The 20,281-nt window shown below is 38.8% G+C and overlaps 2 protein-coding genes across 7 annotated transcripts in view; both read left to right on the top strand.

Moving 5' to 3' along the window:
• Positions 1-18: 18 nt before the first annotated feature.
• On the top strand, positions 19-4,530 carry LOC135163093 (histone-lysine N-methyltransferase E(z)). 5 transcript variants are annotated; one of them, XM_064122269.1, is made up of 10 exons: positions 19-253; positions 500-813; positions 960-1,178; positions 1,263-1,479; positions 1,915-1,935; positions 2,104-2,204; positions 2,272-2,470; positions 2,556-2,889; positions 2,991-3,671; positions 4,280-4,530. In XM_064122269.1, the coding sequence occupies exons 1-10, from the start codon at positions 118-120 to the stop codon at positions 4,338-4,340; spliced, it is 2,283 nt and encodes a 760-aa protein (XP_063978339.1). In that variant the 5' UTR covers positions 19-117; the 3' UTR covers positions 4,341-4,530. The 5 variants fall into 5 exon arrangements, with proteins under 5 accessions (XP_063978339.1, XP_063978341.1, XP_063978338.1 ...); XM_064122271.1 differs by having other exon boundaries at positions 1,912-1,935; positions 2,299-2,470; XM_064122268.1 differs by having other exon boundaries at positions 1,912-1,935.
• A 147-nt stretch (positions 4,531-4,677) lies between these two features.
• The window catches only part of LOC135163090 (adenylate cyclase type 2), a 20,665-nt gene continuing 5,061 nt past the window's right edge, over positions 4,678-20,281 (top strand). For both annotated transcript variants that reach the window (XM_064122261.1, XM_064122260.1), the window contains exons 1-7: positions 4,678-5,705; positions 11,441-11,607; positions 12,357-12,686; positions 13,169-13,363; positions 14,839-14,945; positions 15,180-15,291; positions 19,118-19,245. In XM_064122261.1, coding sequence (XP_063978331.1) covers positions 5,693-5,705; positions 11,441-11,607; positions 12,357-12,686; positions 13,169-13,363; positions 14,839-14,945; positions 15,180-15,291; positions 19,118-19,245 — 1,052 coding nt within the window. In that variant the 5' untranslated portion in view covers positions 4,678-5,692. The remainder of the gene's footprint in view (positions 5,706-11,440; positions 11,608-12,356; positions 12,687-13,168; positions 13,364-14,838; positions 14,946-15,179; positions 15,292-19,117; positions 19,246-20,281) is intronic.

Below are 20,281 nucleotides of genomic sequence, written 5' to 3'. Positions count from 1 at the left end.
AATTGCTAAAATGGCGGCGGTCTTTCCATCAGTTATTATGGTTTGTCCGACGCTATTCGTTAAAAGTTGTTAGTTTCCTTGTTATTAGAACTGATTCCGGTGATCCAGGGTGTGATAATGTCGAAGACTAAAGTTCCAGCAGAGTGGAAAAAACGGGTGAAGTTGGAATATGTCAAGTTAAGAGAGAAAAAGAGAGATAAGCGTGCAGATGAGGTCAAAATCGCGTGGAATCAAAACCGGAAGGTTATGACGGGTCAGTTGAATCATTTCATTGTTTTTATTTCACATAAACAAGTACTTTTCTCAGTTTACTGCAGAGGGACCATTTATAAATAAATGATTGGAATTGTTCAAATTATTATTTCGAAAATGCCAAAGACATTTAAAGGGCATATTTATCCCTGAAGAAGCAGAAATATTTTGTTTTTGCTTTTATTTGTAAAATGTTTTGAATAATCCTCCTTCGCATAATTAAAAGAATTATTCATTATGGAAACAGAACTCCTGGTTACCGAACAAAAACGATGGGCCGATGGCAAAGCTATGTGGCTGGCAATGCAAGATGTTCCAGCTCACGTCTCATGCATGAAGAAGGGAGAAGTCACGAGCTCCGATGGAGATACCCAGAACTTCCCCGTGAAGATCATCAATGCTGTCACTCCGATTCCCACTATGTACACGTGGGCACCGATACAGCAAAATTTCATGGTTGAGGATGAGACTGTCCTGCATAATATACCATACATGGGAGATGAAATATTGGATCAGGACGGGACGTTTATTGAGGAGCTCATCAAGAATTACGATGGAAAGGTGACTTCCGTCATTTCAGATCTTCCTAAATTTTTTTGCATGAAATATTTCTTGTGCTAACATTGTTATGAATTTTTCCATGAGTTCGGCGTTTATCTTATGTCTTGTAGGTGTACATAAAAAATAAATTAAATATTTTATTTTAGGTACATGGAGACAGAGAATCTGGCTTCATGGACGACCAATTGTTCGTTGATCTCGTGAATGAGCTAGTGAAGTATGAGAAAGACGACAAGGAGAAGGAAGTACCGAGGAGAACGAGGGACGACAAGGAGAAAAAAGAAATTGACGGAAGGCCAGAGAAGCCAGAGGAAGTGAAGGATGAGAAAGATGTTGTACGTTTCCCTTCCATGCAGGTCTTCAATGTGAGTACCAAAGATATCGCCCGAGACGTTTACTACTGACGAAGTGAATTAAGTGTATAACGATTTGTTGGATTTATTGTTCAGGCTATCTCCAGTCAGTTCTCGGATAAAGGACGGCCAGAGGAGCTTCGCGAAAAGTACATCGAGCTGACAGAGAGATCTGACCCGAATGTATTGCCTCCCGAGTGCACTCCAAATATCGACGGAGTGAATGCTAAAAATGTACCCAGGGAACAGACTATGCACTCTTTCCACACTTTGTTCTGCAGGAGGTGCTTCAAATACGACTGTTTTCTACATCGTAAGTTCCTTCTTTTTTTGGATTGCATAAATTAAATATTTTTGGATGTCCCTGTCTTTGCAATCGATGAATTAAAAAGTGTTAAATTTAAAACATTGAAATTTGTAGCTTTCGGATTTTTCTCACGGTTTTTTAATAAGTGAATTGATATATTGTTTTCTCCATCTCTGAGTCCCTACAGCGGAAAAGCTTGAATTTTTAATGTGAATATCTTGATGCTGTTCATTAATAGCGATTCTATAAAAATGAATATCTTTCGAAACCAGTTGGACTTTTTATATATTTCAAGGATTATTCCATCAATTACTTGACGAATTTCAATTCTTTCCATTACATATGAACCAAAGAATCTCCAAACTTTAAATTTTAGTGTCTATTCCCTCTGTATTCCCATATTAACAGTGTCAATATTCTGATTCTTGATTTATGAAGCAGCCAGGGGAACCTCACCGCAAGGTAAAAGACTGCCTTAAAAAATGTCAAATTATTTTTTCCATAGCGCAGAGCCATCAAGGAATCATCTCCACAATCACAAATCACTCATCGTCTCATCGACTGTTCATGAATCGTTCATTTATTGTGTAATGATTTATATAGCTGTGTAACATATTTAATTTTCTACAGGGCTTCAAGTTTGCCATCCTGGACCAAATTTGCAGAAGCGGAAGGGGCCTGATCTCAAGCCCTTTTCCGATCCCTGTGGTACTGAATGTTACATGCATCTGGTGAGTGATAATTTTTTCCTTTCTATAATTTTCATGACTTAAATAAAATTAGATTGGTGCACCATAGGAAGTGAATTACTCCCTCAATTTGCAGGAAGGGATGAAAGAGAAGTTGGCCGCTCAGGCTGCCGATAACAAAGACGACGAGGGGGATGACAAACGTCCTCGTAAAGTTCGTAAACAAGCTAGTGTTGATTCTGGTAATGAGGCTAGCAGTGAAGACAGTAATGACAGCAACAAGTACAGCCAGGGTGGTAGTTGTCAAGGTGAGAATGAGAAACGATTAACAATATTTCATCTCGAAGGGGAAAAAGGTCTGAATAAACAAGAATTTTTCATTTTCATTTTCAGATTTCAAACAAAACGTGAATCAGGACTCGAAACCGGAGGAAATGGAGGAAGAGCAAGCCCAGCCTGATCACCAGAGTCCCTTCACTCTCTTGGGTCTTGACAAACGCGTGAAAACCGAGAGTGAGTACTCCTGGACAGGCTCTGAACAGAGTCTCTTCCGAATCCTCCACAAAGCATTCCCAGGGAACCCCTGCGCCCTAGCACAAATAATGTTGACTAAAACCTGCCAGGAAGTATACGAATTCGCTCAGAAAGAAGAGCACGACATTCCAGCCATCGAGAGTATGAAGGACTTCACACCACCCAGGAAGAAGAAGAAGAAGCATCGTCTCTGGTATGTAATTTTATCCGAGGAAAATTGTGATTTTTTTCTAGGCTAGTATTTGCTCTAGAAAATTCTAAAATGAATGTTTCGTGCATGTAATATTATTACAGGTCCATGCACTGTAGAAAAATTCAACTCAAGAAGGACTCAGGTGCTAATCACGTTCACAATTTTGCCCCCTGCGACCATCCAGGACGAGCATGTGACAATTCTTGTCCCTGCATTCAGGCCCAGAACTTCTGTGAAAAGTTCTGTCAATGCAGTACTGAATGCCAGAATAGATTTCCTGGATGTCGATGTAAAGCGCAATGTAATACAAAACAATGTCCCTGCTATTTGGCAGTCAGAGAATGTGATCCAGACTTGTGTCAAACTTGTGGTGCCGATCAGTTTCACATAACAAAAATTTCATGCAAAAATGTCAGTGTCCAGAGGGGACTGCATAAGCATCTGCTCATGGCACCCTCAGACGTCGCTGGATGGGGCATTTTTCTGAAGGAATCAGCTGCCAAGAATGAATTCATATCTGAGTATTGTGGCGAAATTATCAGTCAAGATGAGGCTGATAGAAGGGGAAAAGTTTACGACAAATACATGTGCAGTTTTCTGTTCAATCTTAACAATGACTTTGTCGTTGATGCCACGAGGAAGGGGAATAAAATACGATTCGCCAATCACTCCATCAATCCGAACTGTTATGCCAAGGTAATGATGGTTAATGGAGATCACAGGATCGGCATTTTTGCCAAACGGGCGATTCAACCAGGCGAGGAATTGTTTTTCGATTACAGGTGAGTTTTTTTTTTTTCATGCTAATTGGCCATTTCCGGAGTCCATTGACGTTTTAAACGATATTTGAATGCCATTATTGAGGAATTTCCATTTCGTGGGGATTAAATCAACTGCTGAGTTATGAAGAGGATTATTCATTGGAATTTTCGTCGTGGGGAGGGGGTTAATTAATTTACTTTAGTAGCGAGTTCACAGTAGTGGAATAACAAGAGATATTTTTTACTGGGGAAATTCTGTAAACGTTTGAGATGAAAACTAATGATCCGGGCCTTCACTACTCAATAGTAATCTTAAAGAAAATTGTGCGAAGTTTAACAATAGAGGAAAAGGTAGGAATGATTAAATTCTGTAATTTTCGCTTTGCACAGATGACATTTTTTTATGAAAAAATCCACTCAAATAACAGAATTACAATTTATAATGTAATATGTCTTCACATATTTCAAGTCCAAGAATTTAAAAAAGAAAGAAAAGAAAAAATTTGAGAGCTAGAGAAGTTTGCAGAAGAGCTAGACGTTTCCTACAAAAATGTGGTGCTCGTGAAGCTGACTTCAATTTCCGTATTCAAACACTTCATGTAAAAAAACTATTCTAATTACCATTGCAGATATGGACCGACGGAGCAGCTGAAGTTCGTCGGGATCGAGCGTGAGATGGAGTTCCTTTGAATGGAATAATCAAAATACACACACACATACACACTTTCATCGAATACTGTAAATACCCATAATTCACTCAATCAACGATAGCCTTCAATTACTTATTTTTCACGTCCTGAACTGCGACAGGTCAGACAACATATTTTATCTTATATTTTTTTTCATACGAGAATAAATGACAAGTGGATTACAAAAAAAACATGGTTCCTAATCTATGGAGTTCATTGGTATATTTATTTATTGTGTGTTGAGTCAACTTGTTATATAAAATATAGTCAAACACAATTATATAATTTAAAGTTTATGACGAATTTCTTGATAGAACGAACGACGAACTTTAAAAAAAATTCCGTCCTCAGTTGGATGTCTCAAAATTTTAATTCACCGAAAGACAGTCCACACCTGTCCAATAATTGCAACCTTAGATCCTACCATCTGCTCTCCCCGCCCAATTAATCAACTAATGAATTAATTAATTACTCCAGCTGTAGTGCAATAATACCCACGACACCCGACACATAGTCCGTGTCATAGAGCGTTGCAAAAGTCGATAAATGAAACAAAGATGACTAAAAAAAGGGGGTTGAAAACATTGACCATACGTGCGGCATAAATTGAGTGGAAATAATGCTGTGCATGCTCATTTTCATTAACACCCTCGGGGCCACATTTTCCCGTCAATTTTTTTTTGCCTTTATCTGTCCACCCCCTTCCTCTCTATGCCAGGCCCCCTCCCCGTCTTCCTGCCCTTCTGCGCTCAGCCTCTTTTATTTTTGCCATGAGTTACAGTGAATGCAGTATGGCTGAGCTTGAACGGAACAAGCTCTACTCCACGCAGTATCAGCCACCAGTTGCAGGCGCCGTGCGGCCGAGAGCACGCGCGCGTACAGAAGAAAATTTTAATGTTGAGATTTTGATATTTTTGAGCGGCATGAGCTCCAAGAAGGGAATCAACAGCCTTCGGGGATGATTTAATAAAATCAGTATTATTTTTGCGCCTCACGATATCATTGCAAGATGAAAAATATTTCGCGAGCCTTTTAATTAGTTCAAGGGGGCTGATTGTCAGTGAAAATGAGAAAATATGAGATGGCATATTACGATTGTGATTGCTGATGTACTCTATGAAGCTTCACTTATTTCGAGCCTCGAGAAAACTCGGTCAACTGTTCGTCGCGTGGTAAAGTACTTTCGATGAAGAGACGAATTCAGCTTGTGTAATTAAAAGTGGAATTGAAGTGATTAAATGAAGATGTTTAGTGGTGTCTTGTGTGAGTGAGTTCAGAGGTAGTTGGTGACACTGAAGAACAGACGAGAGGAAATTCAAAGGTATTCAGGAAGTTTGGGAAGTTCACGTTCACATGGATGAAGAAGGTAAGAGATTCATTCTAGAGAAGTAATTTATGTTGGAAAGTTGCGTTAAGCGCAGGGATTTGTCATTAAGGTTGGTATTGTGGTGTTTATATGGGTAGGGTAGAGAATGAATTAAAATTTTCTGAGCTCGTCCATGGGATTTTCTCTGGGAAAAACCGATAGCCCTTTCCAGCATCGTGCGGAAGGGATGCATTCCGCGTTTGATGGTTTGCATGACATGGGTAGACAGCGAGGAACAGCGTCATTTCACCCCTCCCAAGGGGCCAGCCTTGAAGGGAGGGATGAAATTTATTCCAGAGGAAGGGAAATATTGCTAGGATTTTTGGAGTGAGTGGAATATTTAGCGACGGGCATTCCAGAGGGTTTTGAGGATTTGTTTAAGGGGAGACGAAATATCTGTGTTTGTAGGAACTTGTAAAATTTAGGAGCAAGATGGGAATTTTAACGGTCACTTGTGTTCAATAAATATCTCGGGATCAAAAGAAAATAGCGAAATTTTTATTGTAAATTGTTGGGTGGAGGCAATCGAGGGCTACAACGAATGTAATCATAAAAATGTCACTGTCTTGGATGGGGACATATTGCTCCAAAATTCGACGGAGAGATAACTCGATTCGTCTCGACTCACCCCTGAGAAAATTGTGGTGCGCAAAATGAGAATTTCTCCGAATCAATCAACATGAACTCATTTTACCCAGTGTCGCAGAACTTTTTCTTGAAGTTTTTTCTCGGTGTGATTTCATAAAAAATGATTAATGATAGTAGAACACACAATTCTAAAAATTCATACAGGGTTTCGTTGCCCCTTGAGAATATGAGAGAGATTCAATTAATCTCTTAAGAGCGATGAATTTCTTTGAACATTTATCAGCTAATGAATATACCCTGGAAATATTTTGTCCGAAAACAATTCACAGAAAGACAAAGAAATTTTCAATGAAGGCTTTCATAATTAATGCTGTCTTCCCAAGCAGATCGCGAATTAGGGGGAATGGAAAAGGGTTTCCTTTGCTTGACATAAAAAAAAATCAAGCAAAAAACTCTCTAGAATATGTCTTATTAGTATACGAATATTTTTGAGGGAAAGATAAAAAAATAGGAATGGCTACTAATCCTAGAGTACCGCAACCCCTTCATAATTCAATGATCGAAATATGGCATGAGCACGTGCTCCTGTTTTATGCTCTTATCCTTCGTGACGTGCTGTTCATCAAGTCCACGCGTGTCCCACATTCAAAGACACATCCAGGCGTGACATCAACCTCTCATGAAAAACGTAGGCCTGTCACAGGGGATGACAAGTCGAATTTCCCCCTTGGTGACAGTAGGGTGATTGTCAGGGAAATTGCACAACCCCAGGGCGGTAACCATCTTGCCCAGCATTTTTTATCGCTTTGGGGAGGTTGTACTGATGGAGTAGCTGAGGGTCAATCATGAGCTCTCGTACTGACTATTTCGGAATGGGCAATCATTGTTTAGATCGAGGGATTTACTCTAATACACCTCTTCCCGAAAACACTTTATCCAACTCCAACAGAATTCTTCAACTGAAATGCTCTTACGGGGATTATTTTAGCGAAAATATAAGAAAAATAAACTGAAAAAACTCACGTCGAGGAATTTCTATGGACAATTTTCCAATAATAAAAGTTCTATTGTAGTGGTAATATCTGTACGGATTCCTCCAAGGAAAATACAAAGAAAAAATTGTACAGTAATCAGCAGCATCTGTATTGACTCAGACGGATTGAGAATTTATTGTTTACATCGAGGGATTTACTTTGATAAAAACTTTCTGAGAAATTCTATCCAATTTAAGAAAGACGTCAATATATATTTATTCTTCCGCTATTACTAAAGCTTGAAATAGTAGTCAAGGTAACTGTTTGTTTAGCATAACAAAATTATAAAATGATAAAAATAATAATTATTAAGCGCTGAAACGATATCACACCATTTTATCTCAACAAAATTTCCATTCACACTTTTAGCCTGAACAGACATGGCATGATTGACAATCATAAACAAAACATCGTACGTAAATTTATTACCGCAACATTCCCGAACAATCCCTTCACCTCAAGATTCATAAATACCATTAATAATAATCATGGCCATTTTCTGAGAATGCATCTACCCACAACTGTTTCTATTTCCATGTTCGTGGCAATTTCATATTTGAATGCGAACTATAAACAGAATTATACGAATTGTCAAGAGCTCTCGTGTGGTAAACGAACTTGAACGTCAGTTAGGAACAATTGAGCTGTGACCTTTGGTTGTAACATCTGGAATGATCGCAGAATAGACCGGATCAATTATCGGTAATGCAACTGTTCGAGAGGAAGAGAGAAACGTATCTTGAGTGTTAGTTTTATCAGGGGGAGTCGTACATTGTTACAAAGAAATTTCGGAGTTTTTTGTGTCTTGAAAGAACATTTTTGGGTGGATGAAACCATTAAATCCTCTATTCGATCAAAAACATCCTCATTTGAAACGTGCAATTTTCATTTGCAGCGAGAAAACAATTTATTTAACGTAAATGAAAGTATAATTACAGTAGTTTAAAGCCCTTTAATCAAAAAAAATTATTTCCTAAGAATAATTAGGATTAAAAAATTGGTAAAATGACCAGATAAATTATGATACAATTTTCTGGAGAAAGGGAGGGGTACTTTCTCTGTGAAATTTGTTTAGTAAGTAAATATCTACCAGCACACCATAGACTGTACGGCTAATATTGAAGTTTTTTCCCCGTCTTAACGATTTTATCTAATTATGTAATAAAGTGAAGCTAAAAAAAATCTGATACCAAACTTTTTCTCATCAGCTAGGGAATGAAAACATTAGAACACCAGTCTCTCACAGAATTTTCCCTCACCTTTGAATCACGTTTTCCCCACATCGTCTGTGATAGCTTCTCGTTTCCGTAAACCCCCTTCCCCGGAAGTTAAAATCCCCCGTTTCTGTTCCATAATCGTGGATATTACCGTTCTCCACATCCTCCACACCTACGTGAGCCATAGAATTTCCAAATAAACTCAGCGAAAATTATCGAACGAGACCTTGAGGTACCACGTGGCGATACCCAGGAGGTCCATTTATTTTTCAACCGGTCATAAAGAGTAATAATATAATTTTTCGGCGGAAGTGCCGTGAAATTGGATCACCAGTCTAATAAAAAAGTTATCGGATGATACGAGGCCTTTGAATAATAAACAATAACTGACGATTACCGATAATGATCATTGGCAAATAAATCAGAAATTGTTCTTGTCACAGCAGTCTTCAGTATTGATTTCCTTCTGATAAGTTTACCCTCGAAGGGTTTAGGGCGGTTTATTTTGTATTAAATTCAAGATTGAACTAACATTCATGGCCCGTTTTAGCGCAAAACCAATAACTTTAGCAGAGTAAATCCATGAAATTTCAAGTCTCCAATTTTATTTTCAAATTCAAAAACCGTAACGTGCAGTAAAAAATAAAATCTCATAATAAACTCCTGAAATATCATTTCCCAAACAAATAATCATTAACCCTGATTTTTCTTCCGAAATTCGAACACTTCAAATATCCAATATTATCATTTCCCCCATTCTCGAGGTGGTCTCTGGCGACGATTTTATTCTCGGCGTGGCATACTTATTTATAAAATCCCTGCGTGACAGAATCCCCGCCACCTCCACCCACTTCTTCTTTCACATTCCACTCGTCTTTTCACCTTTCATCCGTCTGAATTCACCCCCTCAACCCCACTCTATTGTCGCAGCTCGACTATATCCAAATATTCCACTTGTGCGTCGATAGCCGTATTATATCGTGCAAACCCTCCAATTATTGGGCGCGTCGAATTGTCACGTAAATCTATTATCATGGAAAATTCTGTCCCCCAGCGGCAAATAGCCGAGCACTCGTGTACATTCACTTTGATGAGTTTCATCCGCAAGTATCGAAGGTATCCAATTTGGCTTATGAGATCGACAATATCCGCTTGATTTCACCTAATTCACCGTGACGCTGAAATAATCGAGTCGATCGCTCTCTCCTCTTGCCACCCTTTGTGCCCTTGAATTTAATTAGATGCATTCAGAGTGCTCAAGCCACCGCATCACGTACAGCATATCAACCTTGTAAAGTCCCAATTTTTCTGGAAAGTTTGTCACTTTACAAAAAAAAAACGGAGGGGATTCATTGGATAAAGATCCCTTTCGTGCGTTAGAGGTAGGAGATTCATGAATAACAGGGGACAGCTGTTGCTTCTGGACGATTGCCAAAATTTTAGATAATGAATCTAATGCTCATGCAATTGCTGCAGCACAGGTTCGCGAATGGAACATGTCTCATGTTAATTGCGAATATTTCTGGGAATGATTTTGATGGTTATTTCCACTTGGTGTGAGACTAATGATATAAATAATGAGAGAATGAAAAAATATATAATCAATTAGAGATAATTATATGGTAATTATTCATCAGAATGTCGTTGGGATCTTCCAGCTCCTTCTGTTTCTCGTAAAATCCTTTACCAAATGAAACTATGAAAAAGTCGATAGATGTTGCTTTGCATTTTGATGAGCTTCTCGCACAAAAGCTCGAGTTTATACTTCACTCAAACTTCGACCCAAGTAAATAGTAAAATGTTTCTCAAACTCGTATGTCCGTTACATCAAAACATCAACTTTGTGATCTCCCTCGAAACTCATCGTTAACTTTGCATTATCCATTTATACGCTGGTCCCTCCGTGAGTTCCTAGTGAATATACTGGAATCCTGGGATGGCAAAGTTCACCGAATGCACCTTTCATTAACTCGAGGCGCCAGAAGACCATAAAAATTCGATTAATCGCAATTAATCTGCGATTGATGCCCCGAAATAAACTGTTACTCGCCTGTGAGGTCTGCATGTCTGACTATTTATCGAGTTTTTCCACTGCGCGTAATAGCATTCAGTTCCATTTCTATATTTCTACTAAAAATATTCTTTACCGAGCATTTGTATTCAAAAAAGCGAACAGACAGGCTGATATTAAACTGTCAGAAAGTTCAATAGAAAACCCGGGGAATTTCTCAGCGAATTCCCTAGAATGTCCCATTACATTTTTTTTACATGAGAAGCCAGCAACGACACTGAGAATTGCACATTAAAAAATAATGAAAAAACCTTTATTCGAAATGAAAGTTTTTACGACCCGATGGCACCTGCGGATTCTCGCATACTATCAAAGTGCTCTGGGAATGATAACTAACGGAATTGACAGGAGGAGAGATTGTGAGAGGAAATTGAGGAATTCGTTGCATATTAAAAGTTACCTCTCGTCTTTATTATTAAATTAGGAGAGACTGACTCTGTTGAATTGTTCAATATCAAAATTAATGATTTCATCGTCCTCGCACGTTTCCAGATACTTCTCTATGTTTAATTTCAATGTAATTGGGGCCTCTCTAGCCCATGAGATGAACTAATCTATACCACTTCCAACATCCCCAACTAGCATCAACACTTGAAAAAATCAGGGGGATAAAAAAAACTCGAGTTATTGGAAAAAAAATGGAAATAAAATTGTTGTGAAAAGCCTTCACTTGTGAAACCGTTGAACGGAAATTCAGAGACTTACGATGCTTTCAACGTACACTTTCATAATACGTTAAAAGTTATTCCTGGAGTTGAGTGTTAAGCTTCCATGGAATCGTGTCTTTCCCCGTTATATTTTTTTTTTCATTTTACTTTCCAACAGAGAGCCCCGGTGACAACGCCGCCGATGATGGCAGCGTCAAGGAGCTGCAGAAACTGCGGGACAGGTACGAGGGAAAAGTAACGGCATCACTATACACTGGTGCTCTCACTGTCGCCGGAGCTGCATCACTTACTGCTCTTATTGCACTCTGTGTACTTCACTTTAATGTAAGTCTATTCATGGGGATGGGGAAGATTAATGGGGGAATTTTTCGGGAAAGAATTCATTTTGCTACCCTTCCACCCTCCCCCCGGACAAATTCAGGCGAAACATCTTAAAAGCAGCTAGAAGAAAAAAAAAAGTAAAACCGAATGTACCACTTGAGTGCCACATGATACCCCGTATAAACCGATAAAAAAGGGAGTTTTTATTATGCTCCGGGAAAGTTCTGGTTCAGCTTTGTCCTTCATCCCCATCTGATCCCGATTTACGCTCTCCGGCTTTTGAATGCATCCAGCTAGCCGTATCGCTCATGCTGTCGCTCATGTGTCGACAGGGAGGGTATAACGTTGCTGGTGGTGTTCTGTTCGCGGTCACTAAAACTCACTCCATATCAAGAGTACAATATAACGCGTCAGGGGAGGTCAGATCGACTGGTACGGGGCAGGAAATAACTCCTCTTTTGTACGGAGAGATCAAAGGGGTATTAACAATGCACATGAAGGAACAATAATCACAGACATGATCTTTGTATCGTGTGCCATGTGGAAAAAGATCGTATGAACGTCATCTAGAGAATATCGAATCAGCGTGATTTGAGTTCTCTAGAGTCATTCGTTTCCGTCCAGAAGCTAAGGGTGGAAGGGCCCAGAAGATGTGCCCATTAATCAAAAGTACATTCTATAGGTTTTTATCCAATGTTCTGTAATTTAATCTTCAGTCATAACGTAAAATTTTCTGTTTCTTGATTCAATAGGATCTGACAGATGTCATTCTGGAGGCATCAATCCTGGCGGTCATGGTGGTATCATCCATGACCCTCCTCACAATCGCCCAATTCCCATCGACCCTGACCTCCAACCAAGCAAGAATATCCGTTGGTCTGACTTCATCACTAATCCTGGGAGCCGCGGTTTTGGCGCTGGCCGAACCATTACCCATATTTGCCTGCATACTGGCAACAATCGCGACACTACCTCGAATTAGGAAGCATCGACCATCGGTGGTTGGCCTCGTTATTGCTGCTGTCCACGTCGCACGGGGAATTGTTATGTACATAATGAACGAAGATGCGAGCTTCCATCAGGTAACCCACATCCCTCATTCCACCGAATGCCTGTAAATAATTTCAAAATCGAAAAGGGACCATTAAATTTGCAACGTCGACGACCTCTCCCTGATCGGAACTAAATAATTCACTAAAAAATATGAAACGATAAATGATATACGACAGAAGGTAATTATTGTTAATTATTTTCTACTTGATCTTTATTCATTTTATAGACTCATTCATTAATAGTTTGGTGGTTTTAATTGTTCGGGTAGTCCACAACTTTTTAAATAGATTCCTCTGAATTAGATTGAAGGCGTTTGTTATTAGGATTAAATTGGAAACAGTGTCATAGGACCATTCAACTGCATTAATTTAATTGGCAGTATTCATGGATTTATGCAAAAAATATCCCGCTTTTCCATTTCCCTAAAAAAATGGAGATGTAAAAAATAAAAAAAACCCACCATTCAACGAGTTGTGAAAAACAGAATAAAGTTTTATGTTCACTGACGCAGGTGACGAGCGACACGGTGCTTATGCTGTCCGCCATCGTCGCCGGAATTCACTACAGAAATTTAACAACCAGAGCACACCGACAGACATTTTCAGGCACAAAAACTGTTATTAAATCACGGGTGAAACTAGAGTGCGAGAGAGAGCAGCAGGAACAACTGTTGCTCAGCGTCATCCCAGCCTACATAGCAGCAGAGGTGATTTATGAAAGCAATCTCATAAACTCTGTTGGATAAATTATTTATTTGACTGTTATTGTCATTTCTATAATTTTCTTCAGTGACATTGCGATTCATTCATGGCATATCAATTTTCTGAGACAAATTCATTCGCGTAATTCTCATGAATGATTTCACTTGTCTGCCCTTGTCGACGGATTTTTCATAATTCCCCTGAATACTTATTACAACTCCAAGATGAATTCTCAGAGATGTAATGTGATTTCAGAGTTCTATAGTTCTTTCATGAATATATTTTGAGACAAGAAGGGGGATAAATTAGATTTTTTCAGAATAGGAATCGGATACAATTGAGGGAAAATCTTGCAAAGGTCATGAGGAAGAATTCCTTCCGAGAATGAGTGACACGGAAAAATAAAAATCTATTGTTTTTTCTGTGGTAAAAGATCGGTGACAATGGGCTATAGAAATATAATCATTTAGGGATCCATTTCATCCCCAAGAATTTCTCTTCTATCTCCCCTCATTCATCCATTCATACCACAAAGCGCGAAGACCGCGCTCTTTATCATCACATTTCTCCCTCGCCAGTACAAAAAAACACTGAGCTACAAAAGAAACTCAATCCCCCGCAGAAGTGAAAAACTACCTTCCAGATCTCTAATTACTACTCCCGACCGCCGAGATTGTCGGGCACTTAGTCACGATGAAATCCCGTATCAGTTTCCCTCATCTCGTCCTCCTACACAATGTAATCTCCACATACACCAGAAGCGAGATGTGAAAAAGAAATGATTGAGCTTGACAACTGTGAGTAAAGCTATGCCTTTCATCCGGGTTGAAAATAGATTCGTCAAGGAGTGGCTGTCGGAAACTATTTAGAAGAACGATAGTAATCACAACGAATGGTTTTTTTTCGATGGAAGACTAAATATCACGTTGTTTATTAATATTAATATTTTTTTTTATGGAATCTTTCTCTAGGTCGAACTTTTCCGGATATAGAATTCACTAGTAATTTTCTTTGTTTCTAAGAATTGCGGATTTTTCCAAAAACATTGATGGTCTCACACATGAATTCATCACTTTTTTGTTGCTTCTCGTCAAAAGCACAAGTTTTGTGGTTTTCGTCAAGAAAATTTGTTTTTTTCCATCAAATATTTTTCAGTGAACAATAATTTTTGTTGCATATTGAGTTATCGCCATTAAATTTTTCCATACATGAAAACTGTACCCCAAGACTGCTCCATATTCACGAACCAAATAAATCCCGCCCTGCATTTTCCACCATCCCCAAGGGGTAACTTTTACGATCTTATTCGAAGGCATCTGAACCTCAGCCCCGACCCATCAAGAACTTTTCTCCATCATCTTTAACCGTTTCCCAAAAAAGAGATAATGTTTTTTAGCTTCCCCCTGTGCCTCAATTAACTCACGATTGCGCGTAATCTCAACCACTTAATTAACTGAATTTGCATGGAAATGATGAGCAGGTGAAGCGCAGTATCATGCTGAAAATGGCTGATGCCTGTCAGGAGGTGAGCAAGCACAAGCAGACCCGCTTCCACGAGATGTACGTTCAACGACACAATAACGTCAGGTGAGGGGATTACAGGTATTGCTAACTATTCCGCCGATTAATTTCCACGCCTGATAGTGCGCCAACGGGGGTGTGTAATTCGAAATCAGTGTGCGAGGAATTGCGTCAGATGTTGATGGAAGTGCGGGGGTTGCTAGGGAAATTAAAACTTTCGAGGCAGACGAATGAATGAGTCTGAAAGCCTTGGCACAAAAGATCATGGATATCAAAGAAAATGTTTGCTTGTGCTTGCAGTATTCTCTATGCAGACATCGTGAACTTTACACCGCTCTCGGAGCAGCTGTCGGCCTCGGATCTTGTTAAAACTCTGAATCAACTCTTTGGGAGGTTCGATCAAATAGCACAGGTAAGAAACATATTTTTTTAGGGAATTAATATGCGTAAAAAATTATTGAAAATTATTCTCGGCTCGAAAAATTGCATTTTCATAGACTAAAATTGGCTCCATAATTCCCCGACGCGACTATCATTTTGATTCTATTGTTGCTGTATACGTACCGCAACTTAATTTCTATCATTCAATGATTTCCATTGTGCGTGAATGTTCATAAAGCGAGTTTCTCTTAGCTGTTTCACACTGAGTCACTCGAGATGAGGACAAAATGGAATTATCGAGTGAAGATACAAAGGATACGCGATTTTCCTCCCCTAAAGTGCTGAAGCCAGTATGTTTCAAATGAAATATCGATTTTCAATCGTCTGACACTCAACAGAATTCAACCGTCGACTATTCGCAATGCAATTTCAAATAATCAATGATTTTTCTGGAGTATTACCTTCAGAATAATTTTGATAACACCACAATGGTCTCGATGTGTAAAAATATCGCGAAGGGGTTGTCAGTCGTTGCTACTGAGGAACAAATTAGATTGATTCGATAATCAGTCCTAATGATGTGTAAAAGTAAAGAACTGCCTCAGCTCTGAGGAAAAAATATAATTCCTCCAGTGAACTTTGTTTGAGGCAAACGTGCGACGGAAATTTCCATACAAGAATTTTATTACAATATCTCGCGTGAAATAAATTGGATTGACTCAATTATATCTTTCCTGTGGGTTTAATATCCTTTTTTTATTGCACTCCGGATGTTTTATGTCGACCATATTGAAGCATCGGCACTACCTCGCGCCCATTTAACATGGCAAATAGAATGTCCTTGATAGAGAATACTGATGTCTCTGTTGGAATACTGATGTCATTACTGTCAGGGCATACCATCTAACTTTCAATCTACAATATCACCCATGTAAATCCACAGCTTCGTAGAGTTGGAAAGTTCCCAGCCCCTTTGCTGTGTGGACTTTCTTATCTTCATTCAAAGAATTTATTCTCCAGGTTTTCATGTCTCTACAGGGGAGAGAAATCTGATCGATGTGGACGATTAATTATTGTCCTTCAAATCGATTTTATACAAAAAATGAAGGGCGCCGGATCGTATTGCTACCCTTTAACGTTTCTACTGGCGCCTCTTAACGCGTAGAAAGTCGTTGAGGTCACATTATGATTCAGTTATTTTGAGTATTTTCTATCCTTTCGAAAAATTCAATTCAAATGAAATGAATGCAATGAATAATTCGAGATAAAAAATATATCATGTTATGCTGACAGTAATTTATTCTTATTCGCAACATTTTATGATGAGGAAGCGATTAGTTTCGGCTGAAAAGGTCTAGATTGAAGAGGGAAACCGTAACAGGATGACAAACCGTGGGGATGAACAGTCCAGGTGTCACTTTCCCTCATCTATTATAGGATTGACTAACTCATCTAATTCGGACTATTGGTTTTCCTAGTCAGCTAGTTCTCTTACTTGTCGATTCCTCCCAAGATCTATCGACGTTCAGAGTTCCTGTTGTAGAGCTGAAGCCACAAAGTCCGCAGATAGAAAATAATTGATGAACTATGCAATGTCCGAGACCATTTGGTCCCACCCCTGATTTGTGGATAATCACCGATGTACCACGAGCCCCCAATACGTGGTATCCCTCCTTAAGTCGAATCCATACTCTTACAAAGGAAAATATCGATGAGGGAGAACGAATCGCCCTGTAACTCACCCCCTGGGTATTACGTGCATGAGGAGCTTTGGAGGGATTTGTTACCAAAAGTCTCATGATCGGGTATCATAGAACCCCGAGGAAATAAATAATGGAATATTGTATTTCTATTTCAACATCTTGAGGAATAAAAGCTCAATACGTTGATTTATCTGAGGGTGAACACCCGAAGAAAAATTCGTGAAGCATTGTCGTTGAAGAACTCTGTCAACAGAATAGGAGACACTTTTATGGAGGAGCTGTAGTTATAGTTCTAGTCAGGTACAAACTATATTCATCGATAAAATCTCAGATTTTTCCGATAGAAATTACTCCCATTAAAAAACTGAAGGAAGTGAACTAAATGATTGAAGTGTCGATTTCAAATGAGATAAGTTTACTCATTTCCAAGCTGAGATTTTGATGAAAATCTCTACGAGCCTCATTTCTCCCCATTCTCATAAAAATACTCTAAAACTCATCATGAATGTGAATTGACTCATTTCATTTCTCCACTTCACAAGTAATTCCCAAAGACAATCTCGACGCTTTTGCAAATATCGACATAATCATCATTTTTTTATAAAGATAGATTTTGAATTAGTAATGACCATTGAATGCTCCAATTTAGAATTCTGCTATTGACCAACGTGATGTTATGATGTTCTGAATGACACATTACCAATTGTTTTGTTGTTTTTCTAATTTAAATGGAAATAAATTGTCCTCATACTGCGAAAAGCAATTTTTGCGTTTTGTTTCGGTCACGTTTATTGAATTTGTTTGTTTGTGTATATGCCCCGTGAAATGGCAAAGAACCGCAAAATCCAATGGCGCTCGTTCTCATAAACTTTTCAACTCCCCAATATTTCAAGAATGATTCCAATACCTTCTGAAAACATACCATTCATACCATAAGCGTCCAGAGCCCCGAGCAACCCCACTAATCCAGCAGAAATTCATGATATATCACCCCCGTATCCCTCATTATTTGCTCCAGTAATAACCATAAATAAATATGAAATTGTGCAACCGTTAATGGACAAAATGCAACACCTGGGATTAATCCAGCCCGTTTGTGTACTTTATCCCATTGGCATTAGCATATTTAATTCTCGAAAATACTCAATCGAAATGCACATCAAAGTGCTTCGATAATCAATACCACCAGACGTGGAACTATTCCAAGAGGAATAGCTTCGGTTTAAACAGACTAAATTCCATTGGTTGGAAATGGCAATAATTGTGGGCCATCACTCAGCTTTCCAAAATACGTGAAATACCGGAGTCGTTGTGCAATATCTAAATGTTTTGACAAGGACTAGCTTATTGCATTGATCTCTGAATTATTTAATAAAGAATGTTCAGTCTATCTATAATTTCCTCCTGGAATTAGCGAAAAAATCAAGCTTTTTTAAACTACAGGATTTTTCATACTAGAACAATCTTGCATGCTTAAAAAAAATATCTAATCGTGAGAAAAAATTAAAACGATCAGTTTCAGGACTTTTAATTTCCTCACCCTCCATTGATTGCGCATCCTATCCACTACCACCAGCTTTCATTTCTCCATTGACTCACTCACCACCCTCCAGGACTCGTATTAATTAGCCCGAGCACTAAGATGAAAGCGTGTCTAAGAGGGAGAGCACCTTGTGGTAAACAAGAAATTGACGGCGATGGTTACATCTTGCCTTTCACCCTGGTCTTACTTCATTAACTGCTTCAATGGATCCTCTTGACTGAAGATAAGACAGATGGGATAATTAAAAAGCAAACACGTGGGCTTATCAATTCCGTTTTTCGCGTGATAAGCGCAGAGTGGTGAAATAATACTTGATGAAGATTTCAAAGCGTTTGAACAGGGGTTTCATGACTCGCTGATGGGATATTTTTACGTCAAGTCCATTGTTTCGAGGATCTATTGAATTATCCAGTAGCTTCATTCCTCAGAGCGATACTATTCTTGCTTTAATTTAACGCTTGAATGCCTCCGGCGTTTTGTTTGGTTCGCTTTTCATTTTTATTTTGTCGTGGGAAAAATACGCTAGAGGAAACTTATTCTTTTGTAAAAATTTCAATCATTTTATTAATTAATAAGAATACTAATCAGTCGTGTCTTTTACTGTTTTCTAGGATAATCAGTGCATGAGGATAAAAATCCTGGGCGACTGTTACTACTGCGTATCTGGTCTTCCTGTGTCACGACCTAATCATGCTTACAACTGTGTCAACATGGGCCTCCAGATGATCGACACCATCAGGTATGCATGAAAGATACATTCGATACTCTGAAGTTTGATGAGACTCCTGTGTTCATACTCTGTATTAATGGCTCCAATTTTCTTCCCCGTTTTCAAAGTTCTTGGTGGGGATAAGTGAAATTTAAAGTCAACTGTCAGGAGGTAGAGTGCACATGCGTGACCCATTTTAAACTTGTGCTATAAGAATAGGAAATTCTCGGGGAGAACATTTCTGGGGAAATTGTGATGGGTGGATTCGAGGGAAAGAATGTACCGATCCAATGCAACTTTTCCTCGGGGCTTCATAAAATTTTTTAGTATCTCAGAACTTACTTGGACTTCTAGATCTTCTGGCTTTAGTCACAAGTCTATCTTCATTCATTGTTTTTTTCATGAACTGAGATTTATGGAAAAGGTCTTTTGCAATTATGTGCAGAAAAGGGAACAAGCGACACTTGAAAGATTAATGGAAGTCGAGAAGAAATCACAGAAAAAATTGAATGTGGTAGAGTTGCTAACTAAAAAATGGGGTTTTTTAGTCCGTAAAAAAATGCAAAAAATAAGTCACGATATAAAAGTCCTCTTGTTTGCGAAAAGACATCCAAACGATATTATTCCCTCTTCCCTCTGAGAGGAGAGGAGATGAAAGAAAAGTTGCTTCGTCAGATGAAAATTATGCAAAAAACCCAGCAATTTTCGCAAAATTCTGGAAATTTCTTCCCTCGGAGCCTTCACAGAGCAATCCCATTCCCTAATTTTCCTTTTTATGGAACACCGGGTGCCACAATATCAACTCCTGCATATCGTGCAGAGCAACTTCCTAATGAGTCTCCCCGGGGTATGCTCGAGAACTGGAGTTGACGAATATTCTCATCTCCACTGCAAATATCCCCGAGATTTACGCAGAGAAATGAAAAATAAATTATTAGACCACCCAGTTGGAATTTTATTTACTCTTGCTCTTTCTCTCTTCCACTTTACTTGACTGCGTTTTTCCCTGATTTTTTTTTTCGTGCGTGTCTAGCGTTATTTCATTGCAGTTGAATTTTCATTCTAT

This window comes from Diachasmimorpha longicaudata, chromosome 5 (assembly GCF_034640455.1).
Source record: "Diachasmimorpha longicaudata isolate KC_UGA_2023 chromosome 5, iyDiaLong2, whole genome shotgun sequence".
NCBI lineage: Eukaryota > Metazoa > Arthropoda > Insecta > Hymenoptera > Braconidae > Diachasmimorpha > Diachasmimorpha longicaudata.
Note: the sequence above shows the minus strand (reverse complement) of the source record. Positions and strands in the feature narration are given on the sequence as shown.

What these genes read in the sequence shown, in the direction of transcription:
- LOC135163093 (XM_064122268.1), top strand. Translation starts at nt 118, where the DNA reads ATGTCGAAGACTAAAGTTCCAGCAGAGTGGAAAAAACGGGTGAAGTTG. An exon ending in AAACCGGAAGGTTATGACGG is followed by an intron (nt 254 to 499) that starts GTCAGTTGAATC and finishes TTATGGAAACAG; the next exon opens with AACTCCTGGTTACCGAACAA. An exon ending in AAGAAGAAGCATCGTCTCTG is followed by an intron (nt 2,890 to 2,990) that starts GTATGTAATTTT and finishes ATATTATTACAG; the next exon opens with GTCCATGCACTGTAGAAAAA.